The sequence below is a fragment of the Anopheles stephensi genome, chromosome 3 (genome assembly GCF_013141755.1).
Source record: "Anopheles stephensi strain Indian chromosome 3, UCI_ANSTEP_V1.0, whole genome shotgun sequence".
Classification (NCBI taxonomy): Eukaryota; Metazoa; Arthropoda; class Insecta; order Diptera; family Culicidae; genus Anopheles; species Anopheles stephensi.
This window is the reverse complement of record NC_050203.1, coordinates 86,261,919-86,283,867: the sequence shown is the minus strand read 5'-3', so window position 1 is coordinate 86,283,867 and position 21,949 is coordinate 86,261,919. Positions and strand designations below refer to the sequence as shown.

Here is a 21,949-nt window from a genome sequence, read left to right as displayed (position 1 = left end):
TTTTAATTATTCACCAACGCTCAGCGTCGACAAGGGCTAAGCTACACACCGTACGGACCGAGACCGTGGAAAGCTTCAATTGACTGTGAAACGTTGGTGACGTTGTCGACGAATCAAGCTGAAGCCCCTGGACGGACCCATCGTGAGCAAGCTATTCCAATCATCTACAGACATACACACACACACACACATGGATTGCAACGAGCAAGCACTTTTTCGTAGAACAATAAGGACCCGTTTTTATGCTTTTTGAGCGATGAAAAGTTGATAAAGAAAAGTGGAAAAATCCCCCTAGCCCAGGCCGGTGCTTAGCGGGGTTTTCCGTTCGACAAGGAAGCGATGAAAGCGCAAATCCCTCGAAGGGGAGAAAAAATGCAGACACTTAAACAGGATAGAAGATGTGTCCTTTGAAGTGAGACACTCGTACGAAACGGAAAACGGAATGCTTGAAGCTCAGCTGAGTTTGTGTTCTCAATATTTTGAACTTACAACAAAAAAACAGGTTTGTTTGAATTATTTTATAATTTTATTTCTCTGGTTTTAAATTACTTTCAGTATCTAGAATAATTTCAGTAAATTTGTTTCATTTTCTTCTCCTCTTTGCTCGTTTTCTGCTTCTGCTTCGTTTCGTCAGTGTTTTTGTAAGCCAGCAGGGGCCATGTTCGGTCGCTTGCGCTTGCTTTCTTCTCTTTTCATCGTCCTGCAGCATATGTGCACCATCGATCCTCTTTTCTTTGTTTCTCCTCTTGTTTTCTCCATCCCCCTCCATCTCTCTTGTGGTTAAATGTTTTGCGAATGCAATTTTTGCTGTATGTTGTATGTGTGTGTCTGTGTTTATCTCGCGAGTTTTCCCCTCTCCTTTTGTTCATTTTATTGCTTGCAGCTATTGTGAGTGTTATCGTTTTTTCTCTCTCTTTCTCTCCGTTTTTTCCTATCTTATTCTTTTATCTATTTCCTTTGCACGTGCTGTTTTGTTGTTCTTCTATGTTCACGAATTGTTTTACTGTTTCACAAGCGCACACACACACACGTGATGGCGTGGTTCGATTAAGCTACATAACTTCAGTGTCCTTAAACAATCTTTTTTACAGTGTTTCGTTTTTCGTCTTCTGTTTGTTTTGCTATATGATTATACGGTTTTGCGCATGTAGAGGTTGATTTAGTTTTTAATCGTTTTTACTCTTTATTTTATTTTGTAGAAGATGAAACAGACGTGTGTGTGTGTTGCTTCTTCTTTGTTCCTATTTGTTTGTCAACTACAGATATAACGTGTTTCCGGGTGTGTATGTGTAAGCACATTTGTCGCTTTTCCTTATTTTGTTGTGAGTTTGTGTTTTTCTTTTCGTTTCTTTTGCCACTATTATGTATCAGATTGCAAAACTACAGTTATTTTTCAGTGTTTGACTTTGTTTTAAAGAATTTTCTATTTTCTTCTCTCTTTTTGTTCGCCCCCCTTTTTTCCTCTTGAAAGCTTACACCTATTTGTGTTTGTGTGTGGGTGTTTTTTCTTCTAATTGTTTGTTTTTTTTTTGCATTCGCTAACATTGTACGGTATTTCTGTAGTGCGATAGTTTGAGAGACTGATTTTCCTGCGCTCGACGCCGATTTCCCTTTGGCCATCTTTTTTTTTTTTTGTTGCGGAATTCTACGAAACAAAATGGCGCACGCTTCGGGTATCGATCAATCAGGACATCATCAGCCTTACTCTCACACATGCACTCACACCTTCATCAGAGCTCGGTCTCTACCTCCATCTCAGCTCATCGCTCACATATACTTGCTTTGTGACTTTCAGTTCTCTCTATATGTTAAAGTATAACCGTAGCTACTAAATAACATGTAAATGGCAAATCTATACACAAACTCAAATGTTTAGAAATAAATAATCCCATTTCCCTTTCACCGGAAAGAAGCGTTTTTTTTTTGTAAACAGTGCGCGGCAGGCAAATCGGGGCTTTTCTTTTTGTTCTTTTTTTTTGTGCACTGGCTTACCTACTTTTCGACTCCTTTCGGCCCCTAAATCCGTACTTATAGACGGGAGAGTGAGAGGGAGTGTGTATGGGTTTCTTTTATTGTGGGAAAACGAAACCGAGCAGAAGAAGCTTAATAAGCGCTTATTAAAAGTAACGTAGACCACAACGCTTTAAAAGAGCGTACGCGTGTGGGTGTGTGTTGTTTGGCTTTTTTTTTTCGCGATTCACTTAATCATTAGACGCACTTCTGTCATCACGAAGCAACACGACAGGGACGATCTTACGCTTACGAGGGTGCCTATCCAACACGCAAGGAGTTAAGACAGCTTAAAAAGAACAAAATATATACATGAAGCCATTTGTACAGAAAGCCGTAGTAGTAAGGTAATAATAGTACGTACAGCTAAATCGTTTATCATCCGATTGCGTCCGATCGATCGCTAATATAGTGAATACGTCTCGCAATGCAAAAGAGAGAAAAAACGTGTCCCAAAACCTCCAAAAGCTTCGAAAAGGAGTTTGAGGAACCGACCCGAGCTGACGGTGCTTCTGCTGCGGTTGTATTCGGCATTTAACAAAAATCGACTAATAATTCGTTTTCTTCTCAAACCAAAAAAAAGGCACAGCCAAAATTAAAACGAAAAACGGCAACTTTTCTTAACTTATCGGCTTGCATGCGTGTGTTTTTGCTTCGATTTGAATGTTTTCTTCTGCTTTTTCGCGTGTCGATTATTACTCTCAGTCGCACCTCGGCTTATCTTCTGTCGTGTTTTGCTCTGGTTTTGTACAATGCCGATCAATTTTTGGTTTCCACGTTAAGTTTGATTCTTTTTACTGCCTACCTTTTTGTTCTGTTTCTTCGTCTCTATGTTTTGCTACGTACGTGTGAATTTGAATAGTGTTCTTACTTGCTCGCGGAGACCGATTACTGTTTGCTGCAGCGTCAATACATGTTTCACTATTTTTACAGGTTTTTTTGTCGTTCTCGCTGCTCTGTGTAAGTGTTTCGTAATGGTAGTTTTTGTTACTTCAGAACTTTCAGTTTGTTTTGCTACTTTTGGCTAATTATGAATACGATTCTCGCAAACTGTTACGATCCTGCTCCGTGTGTGTCCGTGTGTATTTGCTACAAGTTTTTGTATCTGCAACAACAAGTGCATAAAACGAAGAGATCTACTATTTTTGTTCCTTCTTCCTAGGAAGAAGGAAACCCAAAGCGCACAATATTTAAATTGGGAAAATCCTACGGGAGCTGTACACAAGAAAGAAAAGCCCCAGTCGGGATGGAACCATTCAAGAAAAGATCCCAAAAAATAGCTAATTTTTATATATATGTTTTGTGTTCAGAGTGTTGGTTTTGTGTAGCTTTTGTTAGCCATCTTCCTCTGCTGCTGAATTATACAGATTTGCAAAGCCAGTTTTGCAGCACTAACGCACGTACAATGCACATTTGACTATTAAATTCGTGTACGATTAATGAACCGCTTTTTTCTGCTATTTTACCGCTCTCTCTTGTTCCATTCTTTTTTTTATATATTTCCCACATATTTTCTTCGCTTTTGTGACGTATTTGTTTAAGTGTAGAAAAATAGTTATGGCTAAGGTTTGAACGGTGCAGTTTTTGTGTTTGTATGTGTGTGTGTTTGTTTTTCTTTTTTCTTTATGTTTTTGTATTTGATGTTATCTTGTTACGCTTTTTTTTGTTTTGTTTTTAAACCGTTCGTTTTGATTTTATCCTCTTTTACTATTCTCCTCTGTTTATTGTTTGGCGCAATGCATAATTGTGATTTTTCTTCTTAAAAACGAGAGGACTTTTATAACTGGGTTTACTTTTTTTTTCTATATTCAGATATTTTTTTCTGTTTTTTCTGAACCTCAAAGAAAAAAAGGGCAGGGAATGCACCACATTCGTAACAGTTTAAAAGAACGCTCGGTAGTTCGGTAACACGCGAAATCAATCCAATTGGCACATGAAACATTCAAATAAGTAGTTCGGAAAAACTGCGACAAGAAAACAACACCACGGAAAGCGTTCGAACGGTAAACGGCATTGCATTTCGATCCGGTGTATTGGCTCTATCGGCGAATTCGTTTTTGCTTTGTAAGTATCATTAGTAGCATTTATTATTGTGTGCTTGAGTAGGTAGTTTTGAAAGATTTTATTTATGCAGTTATTTTTATTATTTAGATTTGTTTCCCTCGTCCTCCCTCTTTTTGTTCTCGCTTTTCCCCTATGAGTGTGTGTTTTTAAAGCATACATTCTAATTTGTACTTCGTTTCGCAATCAGGAGTCTAGAAAGTGAATCTTGACGATAGTGAATCGTACATGTATATATAACTATGTATATTTATTTATTGTATTGTTATATGTTGTATTTTTTCTTTTCTTTCCTTTTCACCTATTCTCCCCTACGTAAGTGTTTGCATGTTTGTTGTATGTGTTTTGAATGTTGTTTTTTCTCTATCAGTGTCAGCAGGAGTTGTGTGTTGTGTGATTTTATCGTCCTTTCTACTTTCCCTCTTCGTCCCGATTGGCGCCCTTCCCCTGCATCTTACGTTACTAAATTGCTTGTTAGTCTCTTTTTGCTGTTCGCAACGCGGGCCTAGAGACAGACGGTTCTCTGTCCCCAAAAAACATGAAACCACCATTGAAAGTGCGCGTGTGTGTGTGTGAGTTTAACAGTGTTTCCAAAAACACAATCAAACACGTAGCAAATAGAAACAAATACAAAGACAGCAATTCGAAACGGAAAAATCCATGCAAAAACGGCCCCCACGGATTCAAACACCCAAGGGCGTTACTACGTGGCGGTAAAGCAAAACGATCGACCCGCCACGATCTTGATTGTATTGGTTATCTTTTTTGTTTTTCGACCATCCATAAGGCAAACAGTTTCGCTAGTTGGGTTTTAAGTTCGCTAAATCTATCGCTGTCCGTATCTTAAGGTAAGCTTTGTGTCCCATCCGCTGGGACTCATCCGTTGCAAAAACAACACAGAACAACCAATGCTGAACGTACGGAACGGGCCATCAAAACAAACGTCCACGCGTTTAAAACAATGTACGGATTCTTCTGGTGTGCCTTGAAATTGGCCATTGTTTTAAACATGTGGGTACTTGTTTTATGACCAAGACAAACTGGGGCTGCTGAGGGTGATTTTTTCCCGCACACGTTTCTCTTTCGTTTTTTTAACACAGAGCTGAAGACATTTTGTTTTTTAAATTTTAAGTTGCTTTTTAAACTGGCAGTTACTCGTCAAAGCGGGTGGGGCATGTGGGGAACCACCCAAAGCACAGATCGAACCGTTCCTTCGATCGACGCAGCTTTATTGCAGTAGCTCCAGCTATGGATGCACCTTTACCATTCGTTGTTTGCTTCTGCACCCTGAACACGGCCATTTTCTCAATATACACCATCACAAAACCCCAAAAACAAAGAACAAAAACAGTCAGCACGCACACACACACACACAAGCGCCAAGGAGACAGAGATACAAACACACACACACTCACTCAGTAACATTTCGACTTTGTTCGGTTTTTCTTTGTTGGGTTTTTTTGAGTTTACTTCACTTGTCGTAGTAAGTTTCATTAACGCTAGTAGAAGCAGCATGGGGGTTTTGCTTGCAAACGGACTGCAGATGTTTGTTGGTTGCTCGTTAAAGTTATTCTCGTGGTTTTTGTTTATACAAAAAAATTACATTTAAGATCGACAGCAGCAATGCTATGCTTCTATATAGTATTTGTTTTTATATTTATATTTCGACTCGAGTCCTATCCTCGTATCCTTGAAGGTCGAGTGTCGCCCACGTTGGTTCGACTTCCTCGGCTTGTTTTTTTGTTTTTGGATGGGAGAAGAAGAAAGTATTTTACAAAAAGAATAATAATTAAAAAGGAAGGAAGCTTTAAGCTAGAAGGAATTTTATCCCAACTCACACCGATGTAGAGAAATAAAAATAAACCAGGAAGCATTAGCTGTAGTACGAAAGGAAAAACGTAACCGAAAGCAAGACTTTTGTCTTCTTTTTGTTTGGATCCAAACTTGTACTTGCACAATCCTTCCTTACCTAAGCACACCACAAATGGACGCGTTGAATGCTTTTTGAAAGCAACACACATTAAGGACAAACTCAAGTAAACGTACATTTTATGGCTGTTTTTGTTGGTCGATTTTAATAAATTAAATTGACAAGGATGGGTAGTAAGAATAGCAGCAATTTGGCAGAAACCGGTCGATGGAGATGCCCCATCGAAAAGGAAAAACCGTGGGCTCTCCGTTGCTTTGCAACGTTGGCGGCGTTGAGGAGTGCCGCAGTACGACCAAACTATTGCCGGCGGTGATTTTACACCAGCAAGGTAACGCGAAACGTTGCCCAAAAATTCGCCGGCAATTCGTGTCGAGGTCCTCGATAGACACTGCGCTGTGTGACACAGTGATTAGTAGTTTTACGATAATTCATCACCAGAGGTGGTTCCCAGAGGCGCTGGGACAGACAGCTTTTTCCGGTTTTTGTCTACTTTTGGTAAAGAAGAAAAATAATTTAGCGAATTTCGTGAGCAGAAGAAGTTCGGCCGACTTTTGCGTCGTAAGAAAACAAGGAGCAGCGAAGGGATTCGATAATAATAACTGGCACTAGACGCTTCGCTTCGATACGGGCGTTCGAACGGAAGGTGAAAAACTAAACTGGAGCACACCAAGAAAACACGCAGTGTCACGTGTGTCCGTGTGTGTGTGTGGGTACATTACATTTTTGGATGGGAAAACTATTTACATGCGGCATTTGAACGCCGGTTCGGTTCCGGTTCGTAATGCACGGAACCATCTCGCTAGGTGTGAACTATTTCTTACGATTTTACCAATTACCGATGTTTTTTTTTTGCTCCTTCTTTGTTCTTCCTCTCCTGCTACTACTACTGTACTTTGTGTGTTGTTTGTTATACATGCTTTATCGTTAGGGATTAACTCGTGAAACGCTTGTTTTAAAAACAGTTTGCTTTTCTTACCTTAACCTTTAAGAAGTGTTCCATACGCTTATCCTCTCTTTACGAAGCTGCTTTGTTTAGTTTCTTCTTTTTTTGTTCTTCTTCTCTTTTTGCTTTTTTTTTCGCTTTGCTTATGTGCACATGTTTAAATGTAGTAGTAGTAGTAGTAGTAGTAGTAGTTATCATTTGACTTTATCCTTTTTTCTTAAACCGTTTCACTTACTTGCTACTAGCAGATAGTTCGCTTTTCTTATCCATTGCTATCGCTCGTTTGCGCTTGTGCACTTGCTTCTGCTCGTCAGTTTCGGGATTTCGGTGTTCGGTTATCGTGTCGTCTATCGATATAGCTAGCATATTTTAAACCACTTAGTGGTTAATTAAACGAAACCTAAAGCCTACGTGCACACGTCTACTCCCTACTCTACCTAACCCGGACAGTGGCGCGCGCGCGCGCATCAGACAGACAGAACAGATGGGAAGAAGTGGTTAATCGTGCGCTGTGTCTAATTTCACAACTTGTGGATTTTTGTTTTATCAACCGGGGGTTTTTTTTTTAACAGTACCTCGATTGATAATTATTATTTAACACGTTTTCGATGTTGCGATGCGGAGAACGGCTCTAGGTCGCCGTGCCGTTTGTGCTCCGGATGAACTGCTAATTTGCGCGTACTATATACGATTTGCTGGGTAACGCTAGCCGCACGTGTACAGTAATTCGCGCGATTAGTGACCGGAGCGCTCATTAGTTGTACGGTGACTAAACTTAAGTTGCGTATCGATTACCGACGTTCGAGCACTGGCTCGTCCTAATCCTGCCGTCCTGCTGTTCTGTTCTGCGTGCCCCATTATCATTAAGCTGCTAGACATAAATAATTTAGGTGGGAACGAAACGAATACCAATTAAAACACACAACACTTTGATTTTGGCTTGGACAAACTCGAAGCAATGCGACTTTGCGCTTCCGCTGAGCGCACGGATCCTACGGAAAATGCTTCACTTTGTGTACGTGTGTTCGCGCGTGTGTGTAAGCTTTCGCGCAACCGGCCTGCAACGGCCCTGCCTGTACGGCCACTTCACCCAGGGTTGGTAACGAAAGATAAATAACAGTTTTAAGGTGCTAATAACACGCGCTACACATTAGGATACGATCTGCCGGTTGCGTCACAATGTCGTCCCGCTGGTTCAGCGCCAACGGATTACAAACTATCAGTTGTCACAGCTACTCCGCACACCGGCGCTACTGTTGTTGTTGTTGTTGTTGTTGTTGCCTGCTTTGGAGCGGTTCGGCGAATCGTTCTCCTGGTTGCTGCCACCGGACGATGCACTGTTGCTAGTGATGGTTGTCGTCCCAATGGCCGCTTTCACGTTGATCGACGCTTTCGTCGTCTGAGAACCGCCATTTTCTTCCGCATTAGCCTTCGCATCCGCCGCTGGAGCTGGAGATCCCGCATCCCGAGTCGCGTCTTCCATCGGCTCGTCCTCATCTTCCTCGTCCGGGTCATCCTTCCCTTCGGGAGATGATGTTGGTGAACGGGATCCTTTGGCATCGCGATCGCACCGTGGCGAAGCGACAGGCGACACACTCCGCGAAACCGGTGGCCTCGGTGAAGCGGCATCTTTTGGCAGCGGCCCACTGCTGCTCACCGGAATAACTACCACGATCGGAGATCCCGATGAAGGGCCATTCTCCACCGACGGAGTTGATGGGTTGGAGACGGAACTGGCAGCGCCTGTCGCTGGCGCTGGACCACTACTACTGCCATTCACTGCGGTACTCACTGCCGTTATCGTTGTCGTTGATACAGGTACATTGGTGGCACTTGTTGGTGGTTGTTGGTGTGGAGCAGCGGGTGAAGGCGATTGTAGCAACACTCCCGCCGTTTGCTGCCCCGTTGGCGATGGAGACGTGGATGAGGAGGAGCTGTGGTGCTGCCGCCGAATGTCTTCCCGCGCTGGCGGCTCCACATCCTGGGCCGACAGCTGAGTGGAGGCCGCTTTCGGTGCCGGTATCGACACGGTGGTCGCCGTAATTGACAGGCAGGCTGGCAGTGACGGTGGCAAGCTGCCAGTGGTTTGTGGCGGTGGCGATGCCAGCATCAGCACCGTCGTCGAATCGTCCGGACTCCGGCGCAACAGCTTCTTCAGCGGCTTCATGATGATCTCCGACTTCTCCGGGAAGCTGTTCCGTCGCTCGATCAGCTGATGACTGTGGTTGCTGTTGCTACCGTTGCTGACCAGCGACAAGGGCGAGGGAGGCGTCGAGGACGTGCTGGACTCACCCACTCCACCCAACGTTTCCCGCACCATTATGTGGTGCTGCTGATGTTGCTGATGATGGTGGTGTTGCGAGAGTTGATGTTGGTGCTCTCGCAGCGAATCGATCTTCAGCAGCGCGCGATCAAGATCGTTCCGCAGGTGATGGTTCTGTTGCTGGAAGTGGTCCGCCTGTCGCTGCAACTCCATGTTGTGCCGCTGCATCTCCATCACCTGTTCGTCCTTGGCGCGAATCTCCATCTGCAGCCGATGGTGCTCGACACGGCTTTCCTGCAGCAGCACATTGAAGATGTCCAGTATCTGTTTCTTCGTTTCCTGCTCCACCTCCTTCAGCACCTCGCCGATCAGCTCCATCGTGGAGGGAACGTTGCTACTATCCGGCTCGCCCGCCTGACTGTCGTCGTCCGTGTCAGTCGACAGTTCAAACTCCGAATTGCCCACGATCGGTAGCCCGTTCCGGTGGATGATCGTCGTGCCCGGGCCCGTCGTTCCGGGATGATGAGATCGGAAGTGATGGTGCTGCGGTTGCTGTAACACCTGGTGATGGTGCAGATACAGCGGCTGATGGTGGGAAGGTGGTGGCGATGACACGACCTGCTGCGAGTGATGGCCCGCACCACCAACTCCTACTACTTGCTGCTGTTGAAGCATATGGCCGGGAGGAGTGCGCCGGGATGTGGGCGTATGGGCGCTCAGCGGAGGACTGATCGGTTCCTTTATTAGCACTAGCTTTGGCTTGTCTCCCCTTCCTCCCTCCCCGTCTCCACCCGCAACACCTTCCCCACCGTTCATGTTTATAACGATGGAGGTCGGTGGTAGCGGCGACGTCGACGAGGTGATTTCGTTCGATCCAGACGACCCAGAATGTGGCACATCCAGCGGGATTGGACCGGGGCTGTTGCTGTTGCTGCCGCCGCCGCCGCCGCCGCCGTACGTTGCCATCGAAGAGACCTGCTGCGGGTGATGTTGTTTGGCAATGATCGTACTGATCGCGATCGCACCCTGTGACAGTTGGTGCTGATGCGATGTCCCAGGTGGTGCTGGTGGTGGTGGTGACGGTGGCGATACGGGAATGTGTGTCGGCGGACCGGGTGATCGACTGTTGTCTCCCCGACTATCTCCCCTTGACCGACCGATCGATAAAGGTGTGCCGGGACGTTCCTGCTTTATCTGCACATCACACTTGATCACCGACCGCATCGGTCCATCCACTGCCGAGCTGCCACCCGACCCTAACACCGACGTTGCCGGAGGTGTCGATGGACTTTCCTGCTTGATCTGCACCACCTCGCACTTGATCACCGAGCGATCTTTACCATCATACTCTCGTCGCTGCGCAGGTGTGACTGTGGTGGAAGATTCTTTACCGCACAGAATCGTTTTACGTGGCACAAGCGCCACGTTCGGTTGGTAGGACCGCTCGAACTTGTCCGTCTCGGACATGGGGACAACGTTTTCGGGATTTTGCAGCAGTGGCGGTTCTTGACTGAGGGTGAGAATGGTACCGCCTGGTGAGGTTGCCCGAATCGTGCCGTTCACGATCGTGGTGGTCGTACCGTTCGCGTAAGGAGCCATCTGCTGCAGGAGCAGCGCCTGCTGCTGTTGCTGTGCGTACTTCTGTGCCTTCTGCTGGGCAGTCCAGGGCCGGAAGGCTGCACTCGTTTGCTGCTGTTGCTGGTGGTGATGCAGATGGTGCTGTTGCTGCTGCACAAGCAGTTGCTGTTGGGCCGCGTAGTGTTGTTGCCGGCTGCCGCCACCATTGTTGCTACTGCTGCTACTGTTGGTGCTGCAGTGATATAGCGATGCAACGTCGCTCATAAGCTTTGGTTTCTTTAGTGGAATGTCCAGTGGTTCCGCTTTGATGGCAATTGGACTGCCATCTTCGAAGGCCGCCTAAAACGAGAAGAGCCAAGCGAAGACATACATTAGTTCAGGACGCCTTAAACGAGCCTGAGGATACAAATTTTGTACTGATATCCTCTCTTTTTTAGGTCTAGGACAATGTCAGAAGTACCTCAGTCAATCTTAAACAGAACATACTCATACAAACATCTTGCAACTTCAATGCACCTCACAATTTGTAAACAAAATCCCCCCCATTTCTTATCGCGATAAATTCTAAGAGCGTGCGAAAAAAAGGACCAAAGGCACAAAGTGACTGCTGCGTTGCTCCATTTCTGCACCACCAGCGCTATTCTCTTCCATACAAGGTGTTGCGTCTTTTTCTGCCCCGGTCTACCCCTTTATCTTGAACTTGGCCGTTCTGGTTGTGGACTCAACTCCCATTGCATGCCTTCCCGTCATCCGGCTAAGGAAAAAGCCATTTCATAAATTAAGTTATCACAGCGAGATAGGTTTGCGCGAAGACGTGGCGACGCACAGGGCTACGTAAGGGTGCGCTCGTTCGCTCCTGCTTACACAGCTCGCTACTACATTCCTTTGCCTCGGTTGCGCATTTGTCAACTATGCTGCTATGCTGTCATGCAGGGCAGGCCAACCCGGGCGGAGTGGAGTTAATGTGAGCAACCGAAAGAAAAGAATGAAGCAATTCCTTCCACCCGGTAATTCCTCCAACTACAGGTTGATCATTGGACTTCTCCTATGGTTCGCGTTCGCTCGTTCGTTTCTCCGAAGGAAATCGCCACACTGTCTCATCCGGCTAGTAGTAGTATGGTGGAAAGTCAGGAAAATTGCAACCGTTTCTCTATGCCTCAAAAAAACGGACCGTAACCATCGATCAAACCCAGCGCGGGCACACACACACACACACACTTGCATCGCTTTATATTCATCACCAATCGTCCGTCCGGCGCATTCTTTTCTGTGCACTTTCAGTCCGACTTTTCTAGCTCTACACAAAAGGGGATGCCTCTTTGGCTGGTGGAATATTTGTACAACTTCTGAGGAGCGAAGGTCCCCTTCGGGTGTCGAGCCGTTGGGGAATGCAGCATCATTGATCGTTGTGCAAATCGAGACGAGACGGAACCGGGCTTACACACGGCTGATAATTGAACAGGTTTTTTTTGTCGTTTAGTTCTAGACTACCCTGGGTGCCATGCTGTTGCTGCACCTGTCCAAGCAGCGGATCGTGTTCAACTGTCAACTGTGCGCACGTGTGAAACTTCGGTGGAAGCGTTGCTCGAAAGCGAATGTGTGCACTAAAAGCAGCGAATAAAAGCTTAATTTTATTTTAAATCGTGCTTTTAAGATCGTATCTTTAGTATCTTCACCTCGATGGTACAAATCTTGCCAGACTTGTCCGGGGCCATCGTCTTGTTGAGCACTTTAATAAAATAGTAAAACTGGTTGCAAAACGTTAATGCAACACCTCGTTAATTACCGCCGGCTGGATGGTAAGTGAATCGATAGAAAATTTATTGTTTTTTAATCCGTTACAATGTTCGAAACTGGACAACCGATACAGTTCTTCGATTTGCTTCCTTTACTTTATCGATTACACTTAAATGCACCAAACATGCTATCCTACCGATCCGATCGCTTTTCTACATTGTATTCGTAGCGATCCGGTGACGTTAAATGGGATGATGCTGCATACTGCTACTCCGAGACAGCTCTTTAAGTAGCAGCATAAAGGGCACCCGAGAATTCCTGCTTTCTCACTGGAAGGTCTACGGACGATCGAGCATGGGTAAATGGGTGACACACAAAACAGCTCAAAGCTGCCCAGACAGAAACAAACAACGGAGCAAATTAACACGCGATAGCCCAGCATAATTAATGCTAGAGACAACAAGCACCCTGTGGCTGTACGATGAAATCGATCGCTTCCATCGACCACTTGCGCTGTTTCTCTGCATACAATGTTGCAGCATGAAGTGGTAAAGGACGAAGAACCTATCGCTGCCGAGCGCACCGTTTGCACCCTGGGAAAACGGGGATGATTATGTTAAGGAAAGCGTTTTGTTTTGTGGCTACCACACGATTTGAATGGGCTTTCTGCTGTTTCATGCTGGTGAGGAACTAGTGGAAGGCACAGAGACGGTTGGCGTTCACATCTGGGCATCTTGGTATGTTAGATGTGTTTGTTGCTTGTATGGGGATTTTGTGAAACTTCACATAAAAACATTATTACAAGAAAATTAAGATTAATAGTTGGTAAGGCTTACACCTTAAATGTCTCTGCTGAGAGTCTCGTCAAAAATTGGTTTAAATTTAAATTCCCTGGACATTGGAAAACTGCTCTCCCGCGACCTATTACCAAACGAATCAACAAAGTATGTCCTCAACTTCGAAAGAACCCACTGTTTCCGTTCTAGGATCAACACATTTTTTCCCCCAAACAAGGAAAACTTGTGCAGTGGAAGGAAAAGCGTTGACGTACTCCACTTTTTCAGCGTGGAATATATCATCACGATAAAGCCACACACACGCAAAAAACACGGACACCACGAAACACTAAACCCCACCAACGTCGTTGTACAGAGGACGGTTTTTTAGTCGCCCAGTTGTGTCGACATGCTTGTCGACGACAAGTCGCTTGGTTTGGCGCGATTCGTCGTAGAACTCCGCACCGCTCCCGGGCTAGCTGCGGGTAGACGGGAGACCCGGCGGTGGTACTATGCCATTCGATATCTACTAAATCTTTCTAATTAGAACCGCGTCGGACGGTTAATTTATCACCTTAATAGGAACTTCACGACGTCCCGGCGTCTCGGTGGCGGTTTGGCACGACAACCCCTAGCGACATGGAACCCGTCCGCCGGCCCTTGGAAAACTCGCCTGCGATTTGAAACTGGATGCACATACGCGTGCTTGCTGTTTAATTTGCGGAAGGAAGAAAAATGAAGCGGCTGCCATGCGCTGCACCATGAGGCCTCGTAGCGCGCATTAGTAGAGCGACAAAATTTACAGCCTCCGCGGTCGAATGAACATTATGGCTGCATTCTTGTTTTGCGAGCGCTGCGCGTTGTCTAGCGTCCGTGATCGAGTTATCTGGTAATTAGAAGTGAACGAGCATGAGGACCGAACGAGCGGTGCGGCGATCTATAATGAAGATGCAGTGGCGGTGGATTGGTTTTCTACAATGTTGTCGAAAGGGAAGTCGTACCGAGTTTAGGCGAGCTACGCTTTGATGCTGGATGGAATTTTAACACGAGGAAATATTTTTCCGAAAAAATGACTCTTAGCTCCTCCATAGACCTGTTTATGTGTCTACCTACAACATTGTAACGCAACACTACCCTACTCCAAATGAGTTCTAATTACAGTCAGAACCGCATTAATGCAAATCCCCTTTCAATCCATCGAGCGGATGAGGAGATCTTCCTCGCTATGTTACGTATTAAATCAATTAACGTAATCCCCATTTCGATACGGGTGGAAATGGTGGATTACAACTTCGGTGCATCAGGATCATCGTAGGGTTAAAGGCACGCAAAGTGCAAACTAAATGGCTAAGATCAAAACACTGCAACATTCTTCGCATCGAACGTCGGCATCGCAGAGTAAATTAGTGTTTATCCTGCTGTCACAATAAACAGTGTTTAAAGTTCGAAGGGATGTTGGCATTCACTCTAATGCGTGAGTGTGTTCTACGTTGAGTGATGTTGCTTCATTGATGGTGACGGAAGATTATTTGTTACTAGTCATCCAAATCACTTGCTAATGTTAATTCAAAATTGGAAAATTGGACGCTGGATTCTACTTTTAACAAGGTCACAAGAGCAAATACACCTCTATGCTATACCAAGACCCACATCTCTTCTGTCACTGTACTAATAAGACATCTCATACTCCATCGGTTGTAATCATGTCAGGAAACATGCTCAAACAAGTCTTCCCGAAACAACCTAACCGACAGCGACCGGATGCCTTCCTGACGCATGCACCAAACCATGACAAACCAAATCAATATAATTGATCCGCGAAAACCGCATAACCTTCTTTCCATTCACTAGACACACTTGCCAACCAGCCATCGCCATCTTCCCATTTTTCGACATTGACATATCCGGGCGTATCAGTGGTCAAACTGCCGGTTCGGGGTCGAACGTAAAACCCGTACGAAGGTGTGTGCTCGCTCTCTCTCTCTCGCTCTGTCTCTTCAATATTATTTCACATCCTATATTTTTAAATCATCACTTGCAGCACCAGCTCGAGATAGAAAAATATATATGTACCGCAAGGTGTCCGGCTCATGGTTCAGCAATAAACGGCCAGCGAGTCTGGCAGACGTGCGGGTAACATGGGACGGTACAGTAAAAATAAAAGGGAAGCAAACACACAACACGCGCGCTTTGGCGTAAATTAACAGCGATCTTGATGCATTTACACCCGCTTGCCCGTCGGTTGGCCGGTCGGCCGGTCGGCCTCTTTCTGTCTTTGGCAGGACGCACTAGACACACTTGGTGCAACGTCGTGCCCCGCCACGAGAAACAGGCGGCTCATCATCTCTTCTTTCCGTCTAACGACGGCTGTGAGAGTGTGTGCCCCGCGAGGTTCGAATGCTGGCGGTAACGTCTTCAATCAACGCCACATCGCGTCTTCTTGTGGCCGGTTTCCACTAGCCTGGCTCTGAATGAGTTCGTAGAAGTCGTGCGATAATTTGTGTATCTCATAAAGCAACACACAACGCGCTGTTTCCTTCATGTTAGTCGTGGTTCGAGGGTGGCGGACGGATAATCCACTCTCGGACTTCTCGGCCGGCCGGTTCCAAATCTACGCTTCGCCCGGGATGGATCATCCACGGGTGGAGATGAGGCATTTCAATTTCTGCTCGTCATCCTCAACCCGATCCTGTCACACTTCCGTAGTAATTATTGCCGCTGCTCCGTTCTGTTGCTCGGTGAACGTCGATAACCCTAGCGGCGGCGTTGTTGTTTTTTGCAGCGGATGCATCCGTATTATGCTGTTGCACACTGGATCTATCTCTCTCTCTCCCTCTGCGCGAGTCGTTATAGATCAAGATCCAATTATGATCGTGTATATGCCGGCACAAGCATCGACAACCACCGTTTCGCGAGACTGGTGGCGGGATGCGATGAATCCGCAGCATCGGTGGAGTCGTGGTAAATCGGTTCATTTTAGCTCCACTCCGGAACACCACGATTCGTGCCCGACAGGTTCCGGCAGGTGTGATGGGAATTCGTAGGAAACCCGGGGTGATGATGTCCAGTGCGGACTGGTGATGTTGCAGTAAAATTCTATTAACGCTTCCCGTTAGAAATGACCGATGCATCATACCGAGATGGGAGATCGGTTGTGCCACTGATGCCACCCTAACGACTCTCGGGTTGAACTCATATTGAGTTGCTGAATAGCGTGAAGAAGTGATTTTACTTCCTTGTATTGATCTTCGCATCAATCATTTAGATACTGTTTTGTCTAACTTCTTTATCTAAGTTGTTTAAAGTTGTGGAGAATTTATTGCAAGGTCTTGCGGACTAAACGATGCTGCTTTCGGGACATTCGTTTCTTCCTTGTAGCTCATAGAGGTGGACTTTGATTAGTTCGAAGCACACTAATTAACAACAAAATTGTGAAACAAATATTGACTTGAAAGACCAGTTCTCTACGGCAACTTTGTTGCTGCTGGCAGCTAAGATAGATGCGACGCTTAATCCTTGGCGAATCTACGAAATTGATGACTGTTCACATTACCCCATGACCTCGACAAAACGTACAGACGAACATCTCTTTCCGATCAAAGACACATCTCAAGGCAACGCTAGACCGGTGGTGGTGATGAGTATCTTTAAGACCTTAGTCCAACATTCTTCTCCAGCTCCAGCGTTAATTCGCGAATCAAGATGAGCTGCGGACGACTGACGACTTTCAAACGCGAATTCCCATCGTTGCTGCTTCTCCTATCATCATCTTCACGTGGTGCGCAAATCCTAATTTATGTCCTTACACGGAAGCGGAACGAGCTTCCATCAATACGGCGCAATTTGTGTATTTGCCGTTTGCCGCTTAGCCGTACTTGCCGTGCACAAACGAGCAAAGGAAAATAAGAACGACAGCGAAATCATGCTCACGAGCGCTAATGTTTATGATATGTGCATGAGCATGGAGCGGCGTGATTCTTGCTGAATTCCCCTATCTCCAGTCCAGTCCGGCGTAATTCGCATTTGCGGCGTGGTTGTGTGCTCCCTCTCCAAAGGTGTCAGATTGAGAAGTGTCGAGCTGCTGCTTGGCCGGAGAATGTATGCGGCCTCTTCAACCTTCCCATCATCCCTTCATTCAGCTCACAGTTACTGTTACATTATTGTGAGTGTGCCTAGAACAACCCTTTCGGCGCGTTTTGCGGAAAAGTTCCCCGTAAGCGTTAGGAACCATCTCCATGGGGTCCGGTTGGCGGACGTCGGTGCCTGTCAAACAATCGTTTTCTTTACGGCTGGACGGCAGCTGCGATTGAGGTCTTTATTTATGTTCGTCGTGACATTTGAAAGAATGTAACACATTACAAGAGACCCTATTGATCCGACAAATGTGACCACCGGATCCGGGGTGATACCGAGGGTGCCGATGAGAGACGACGCCGAGTAGCAACGAAACCTCAATTAAAATATTGACATACGCGTAGCCTGGTGTCGGCCATATTCTTTTTTTTGCACGATACATTAGCATAAAAAAGAGTTCCAGCAAAAGAAAAGGGAATGTCCTCAGGAAAATCTCTCCATAAACGTTTTAATCGAAGTGAACATTCCCGGAGGAAGGTCTTGGTTAGGGTAAATTTAGTCTTCAACAGGCAGGACCGGATAGGGAGCCAACATCAGCAGCAAAAAATCTACAAAAATGCGCAACTGATACATTGAGCAAACGTGCAAACATTGATTGTTTGTGGGCATTTGGCCCACCGAATCTGCTCGCCTCGCTCCAGTCGTCGGCCAGAGCGTTAATCATTACCATGTCTGGAGACGTCTGAAATCTTTGCCCTATTCCCTGCTATATTTCTCGATACAAAGTGGTGCTTTTTTTTACGCTTCTTCCAAACCAAGCACCGAGCAGCATCGAAATATGATACTTTTCAAGGTTTATGCACATAATTCTGGTTGACTTTTGGGGGGGGGGTTTGGCAGCAGCGTACGCAGTGTTTGTGTCCCGGGGAAGCACCAGAGCGGTTACCGGAGAGCCGCGAATATTAAAACGTTCCAGAGCATTGATGGCATTCTCCAACTAAAAAAATGCCCGGTGCTTTAGGCAAACGGGGTAAGAGCGTAGAGACGTGGTCGGAAAGAAGTTGCTACATCATACATCGCAGTCGTTTTTGGGAGGATTAATCCGGACCCGGGTTCGAATGATTTTGTAGACATTATTACGAAATGGTTTCTTCAGCCACCCTACATGGGAGCAGAACACGGCACACATGTGCGCCGGCGGCGAATGTGTAATGGTTCCAGTTTTTGAACTCCATTTGCAACACTGTTGTGTGAGATTGATGCTTTAAATGTTTGTATTAGACTAAGCTGATACTTCAGATACTGATTCTGTCGACGATTTCATCTTCTCCATGCTGGATACTCTTTTGGTAGATGATTCCAATTACCTGCAACGAAAAGAAAGAGAAAACAGACATAGCTTTAGTAGCTGTGGCTAAACACTGTTATCAGTTGAAGTTCATCAGCTCACTAAATAGCCCTTGTGCACATCAAATCGCCCATTAACTATCCACCAACATCAGCAACCTGAATGGAATCATACATCTACGAGATGAGCTTCAAGATAATCTCTTCTATTTGCTTCGCTGTAGATTATAGATTTTGCCTTTAAAAACCTGTTGACAACGGCATTATGAGTTCCCTTCGGTACAGCTACTTTTGTCGCTTACTCATTTAATTTACCGCACACAAGTCCCATCCGGTCTTTCCAGCTTGTACCCTTGCGTATATGCGCCAGTAAGCACCAAAGAATCTAGCAAATATCAGCATATCACCACGCTCGAAAACCGACCACGGCCAGTGCAGCATCAGCATAATCACTTCTAACGCGATAAACAAATTGGCCATGAGAAAATAAATCAACCGCCTACCGGAAATCACTGCGCCACAGCAGCACGCAAGACCCGGCGTCCTCCCATTTGGGTTGAGGAGCGAGCGTGAAGAGAAAAAAAAGCACAGGGGGTAATCAGCCGTCAGCCGTTTGTTCCGTTGCAACGGAGATGATTTAGCGCTGGTTTGCCGACGTCTGCTCGAACTCGCACCCCATCACTAGAGCTCGTATACCTCACCTGAGGCTGAGCAATTGTAAGCAACCGGGCGGCCTTTTGGCTGCAGCGGAAGATCGGAAAATGCATCCTGCAGGAAAGTATACACCTATTTCCTTTAGCTTGTTGTTCCTTTTCTTTCCTGCCCCACCTTCAGCCCCTTCTCGGGACGGAACTCTCTTTCTAACGAGCACTTTTCATCGCGGCACCATCAATCGAATGTACTGTTGTGAGCGGACGGAAGAAGAAACTGCGGGCATGAAAACCGATCTGGTCGTTCGTGTTCTGATTATGACGCTGACGGAGCACTTCTTTTATGACCACTTTGCAAACGAGAATTGGCTTCGCTGTCTACTCGGCAGCGAGCGAGCGGCGAAGATGGTGATGATCGTTCCAGTACACCCACTAAACCACCGCCAAACGGTTGGATTTTGAACTCATTCCCATCGGTAGGAGCGGGAGAGCCCAAAGCGACTATAATGATCATTTTGTGTAATATTGTTTAACACGGTTCTACGCCATGATTGACAATCAAACCACTACTGTTGGTTCGAATGAACGGGACGAAAAAAGCATGCACTAGGACGGAAAGTACATCAAAACATGCACACGTTCAATGAAAAATCCTTATGAATATGTGACATTGTCCAAACGTCCACAGCACACGGTGACATTTCCACGTCCACCAGCATTACCATATGTTACAGTGATAGTTCCGAGTCATCTCCGCACAAGCGCACCAGGAATGACATCCTTTTTTGCATACGACCCACACGACTCTTGTGTCCCAAATGCGGAGCACACGTCCGTTCGCGTCTTACCCGGATCCAGCGGCTCCCATTCTAATGTCCATCAAAAATTGCATCAACCGACAGTAGGGACCCCAACCGATGCAAATTGTCCACCCTTACCCAGGTGAGAATAGCCGGGTAAGTGTACATGCTAATGACCTTCGACGGCTCGGGAAGAGAAGAATGCTACGAGAGTTTTGCGTCAAAACTTGTCAACACACGGCAGCTTAGCGCCTTGAGCAAGCAACCGGACCCAAGAGTCGCTCTGGGCTGTCTGCCTGAGTCGTCTGGCGCTGGTCGCCCAACAAAACCTGATGCAAATCCATGCGACAATGCGTTGCCCCGTTAGACCGTGGCTGCGTGTTGTGTGTGGTGCGTGTCTGGCGTATATTTAACGTCAAAATTGGCGCACCAAAGACCGGCTGGGACAGCCCTTCAGGGTGGTGCTCGTTCCCGGTGTCGTTCGTGTCTGATGCGTCGCATTTAAGGCTTAACATGCACATAAAATTAGATACCGTCAATCACAAGCTGCAGACCAAACCCGGCTAGAAGATGGCACGGATTTTCTCTCGCCCTGCCTGTTTGCTCCCAAGAAAGCTGATATCCCAGCACGGGGGACTTGCCGCGTCTCGCGCTAATCTCAGACGACATTTCATCCCGAACGCAAACAACACCCCCAGAATCCTAGTTCCCACGATTAACGAGAAGCTGTAGCGCCGTAATAGAAGCAGGACACTCCCCGATGGCGAAACAGAGTGGAACATTGTTTGCACACAGAGGATCCGCGTGGTGCGTCGGGTGACAGTAACGACTTGTATGTTTGCTTTGGCTATATGACTGTTGAATATTAATTTCCGTCTGTCTGCGCGGGATTGAAACATCAGACGTAGGCGACGTGTTCCAGGAAACCGCGCGATAGGACTCTGGCGCTGGCAAATTTCAAAACACACGCTCGCACACACCACACCAGACGCGGCGACCTCTCGAAAAGCGTCCCAATTTTTGCGACGTCAATTAATTGTGTGCCTTGAAAGCGCGTTGAAACTCCGGCTGCAACAAAGTTGCAAGTGCTTCGAAATGCACGGCTAATCGCGATGCAGCTGAAATCGTAAATTTAATGCATATTTAATCCACTCAACCTGTTGTCTGCGCTTGCTCGGGGCAGGGGAGATGGTACCTGATTCTGCATATTCAATCCCCATTTCCCGGTATGGTGTTGGCCACCTGCGCACGGAGGATACACACGAGTTCTTCGGCATACTAATTTCGCTGGTACTAATTTCTGGTTGCCCTGTCTCGCCCCAATCGCTTCAGCATTCCCGACCACGACCTAATCTGATATCCATTAGAGAGGACGCGACACTTCGATTGTGGAATGCAACCTGCGCTGATGATGATGATGGGGTGATGGGGTGACGACGATCGGTGAGCAATAAAAATCGCTTTACGGCAATGCCATTTGCTTTGGATCACACTCTGGGCCACATCTGTAGTTGAGGGTGGAGGCCGAGGTCATAAAAACGGAATCAATAAATGCATTCTGTAAGAAGGAACGTAGAACGCCGTGTACGCTTCGCGCCGTTAAGCTCCAGTCTTTCTGTCACAGTTGCATTTCGGCGTTCGAAAGCAATCCTCACACTAATTCCGAGCGAACCGTAGAGAGGCGATGCACTTGAACCTGGGTGCAGCACAAGTGCAACTACCACACACCACTGCCCTTCCCATCTTGTCTCCCCTTCAAGAAAAGCGATAGGACGAGTCA

At 46.3% G+C, this 21,949-nt stretch overlaps 1 protein-coding gene across 3 annotated transcripts in view; it reads right to left on the bottom strand.

Annotated features, from left to right (window-relative positions):
- Nucleotides 1-636: 636 nt before the first annotated feature.
- Nucleotides 637-21,949, bottom strand: part of LOC118513915 — a 116,880-nt gene continuing 95,567 nt past the window's right edge. For all 3 annotated transcript variants that reach the window (XM_036060265.1, XM_036060267.1, XM_036060266.1), the window contains exon 3: nucleotides 637-11,124. In XM_036060265.1, the coding sequence (XP_035916158.1) occupies nucleotides 8,164-11,124 (2,961 nt within the window). In that variant the 3' untranslated portion in view covers nucleotides 637-8,163. The remainder of the gene's footprint in view (nucleotides 11,125-21,949) is intronic.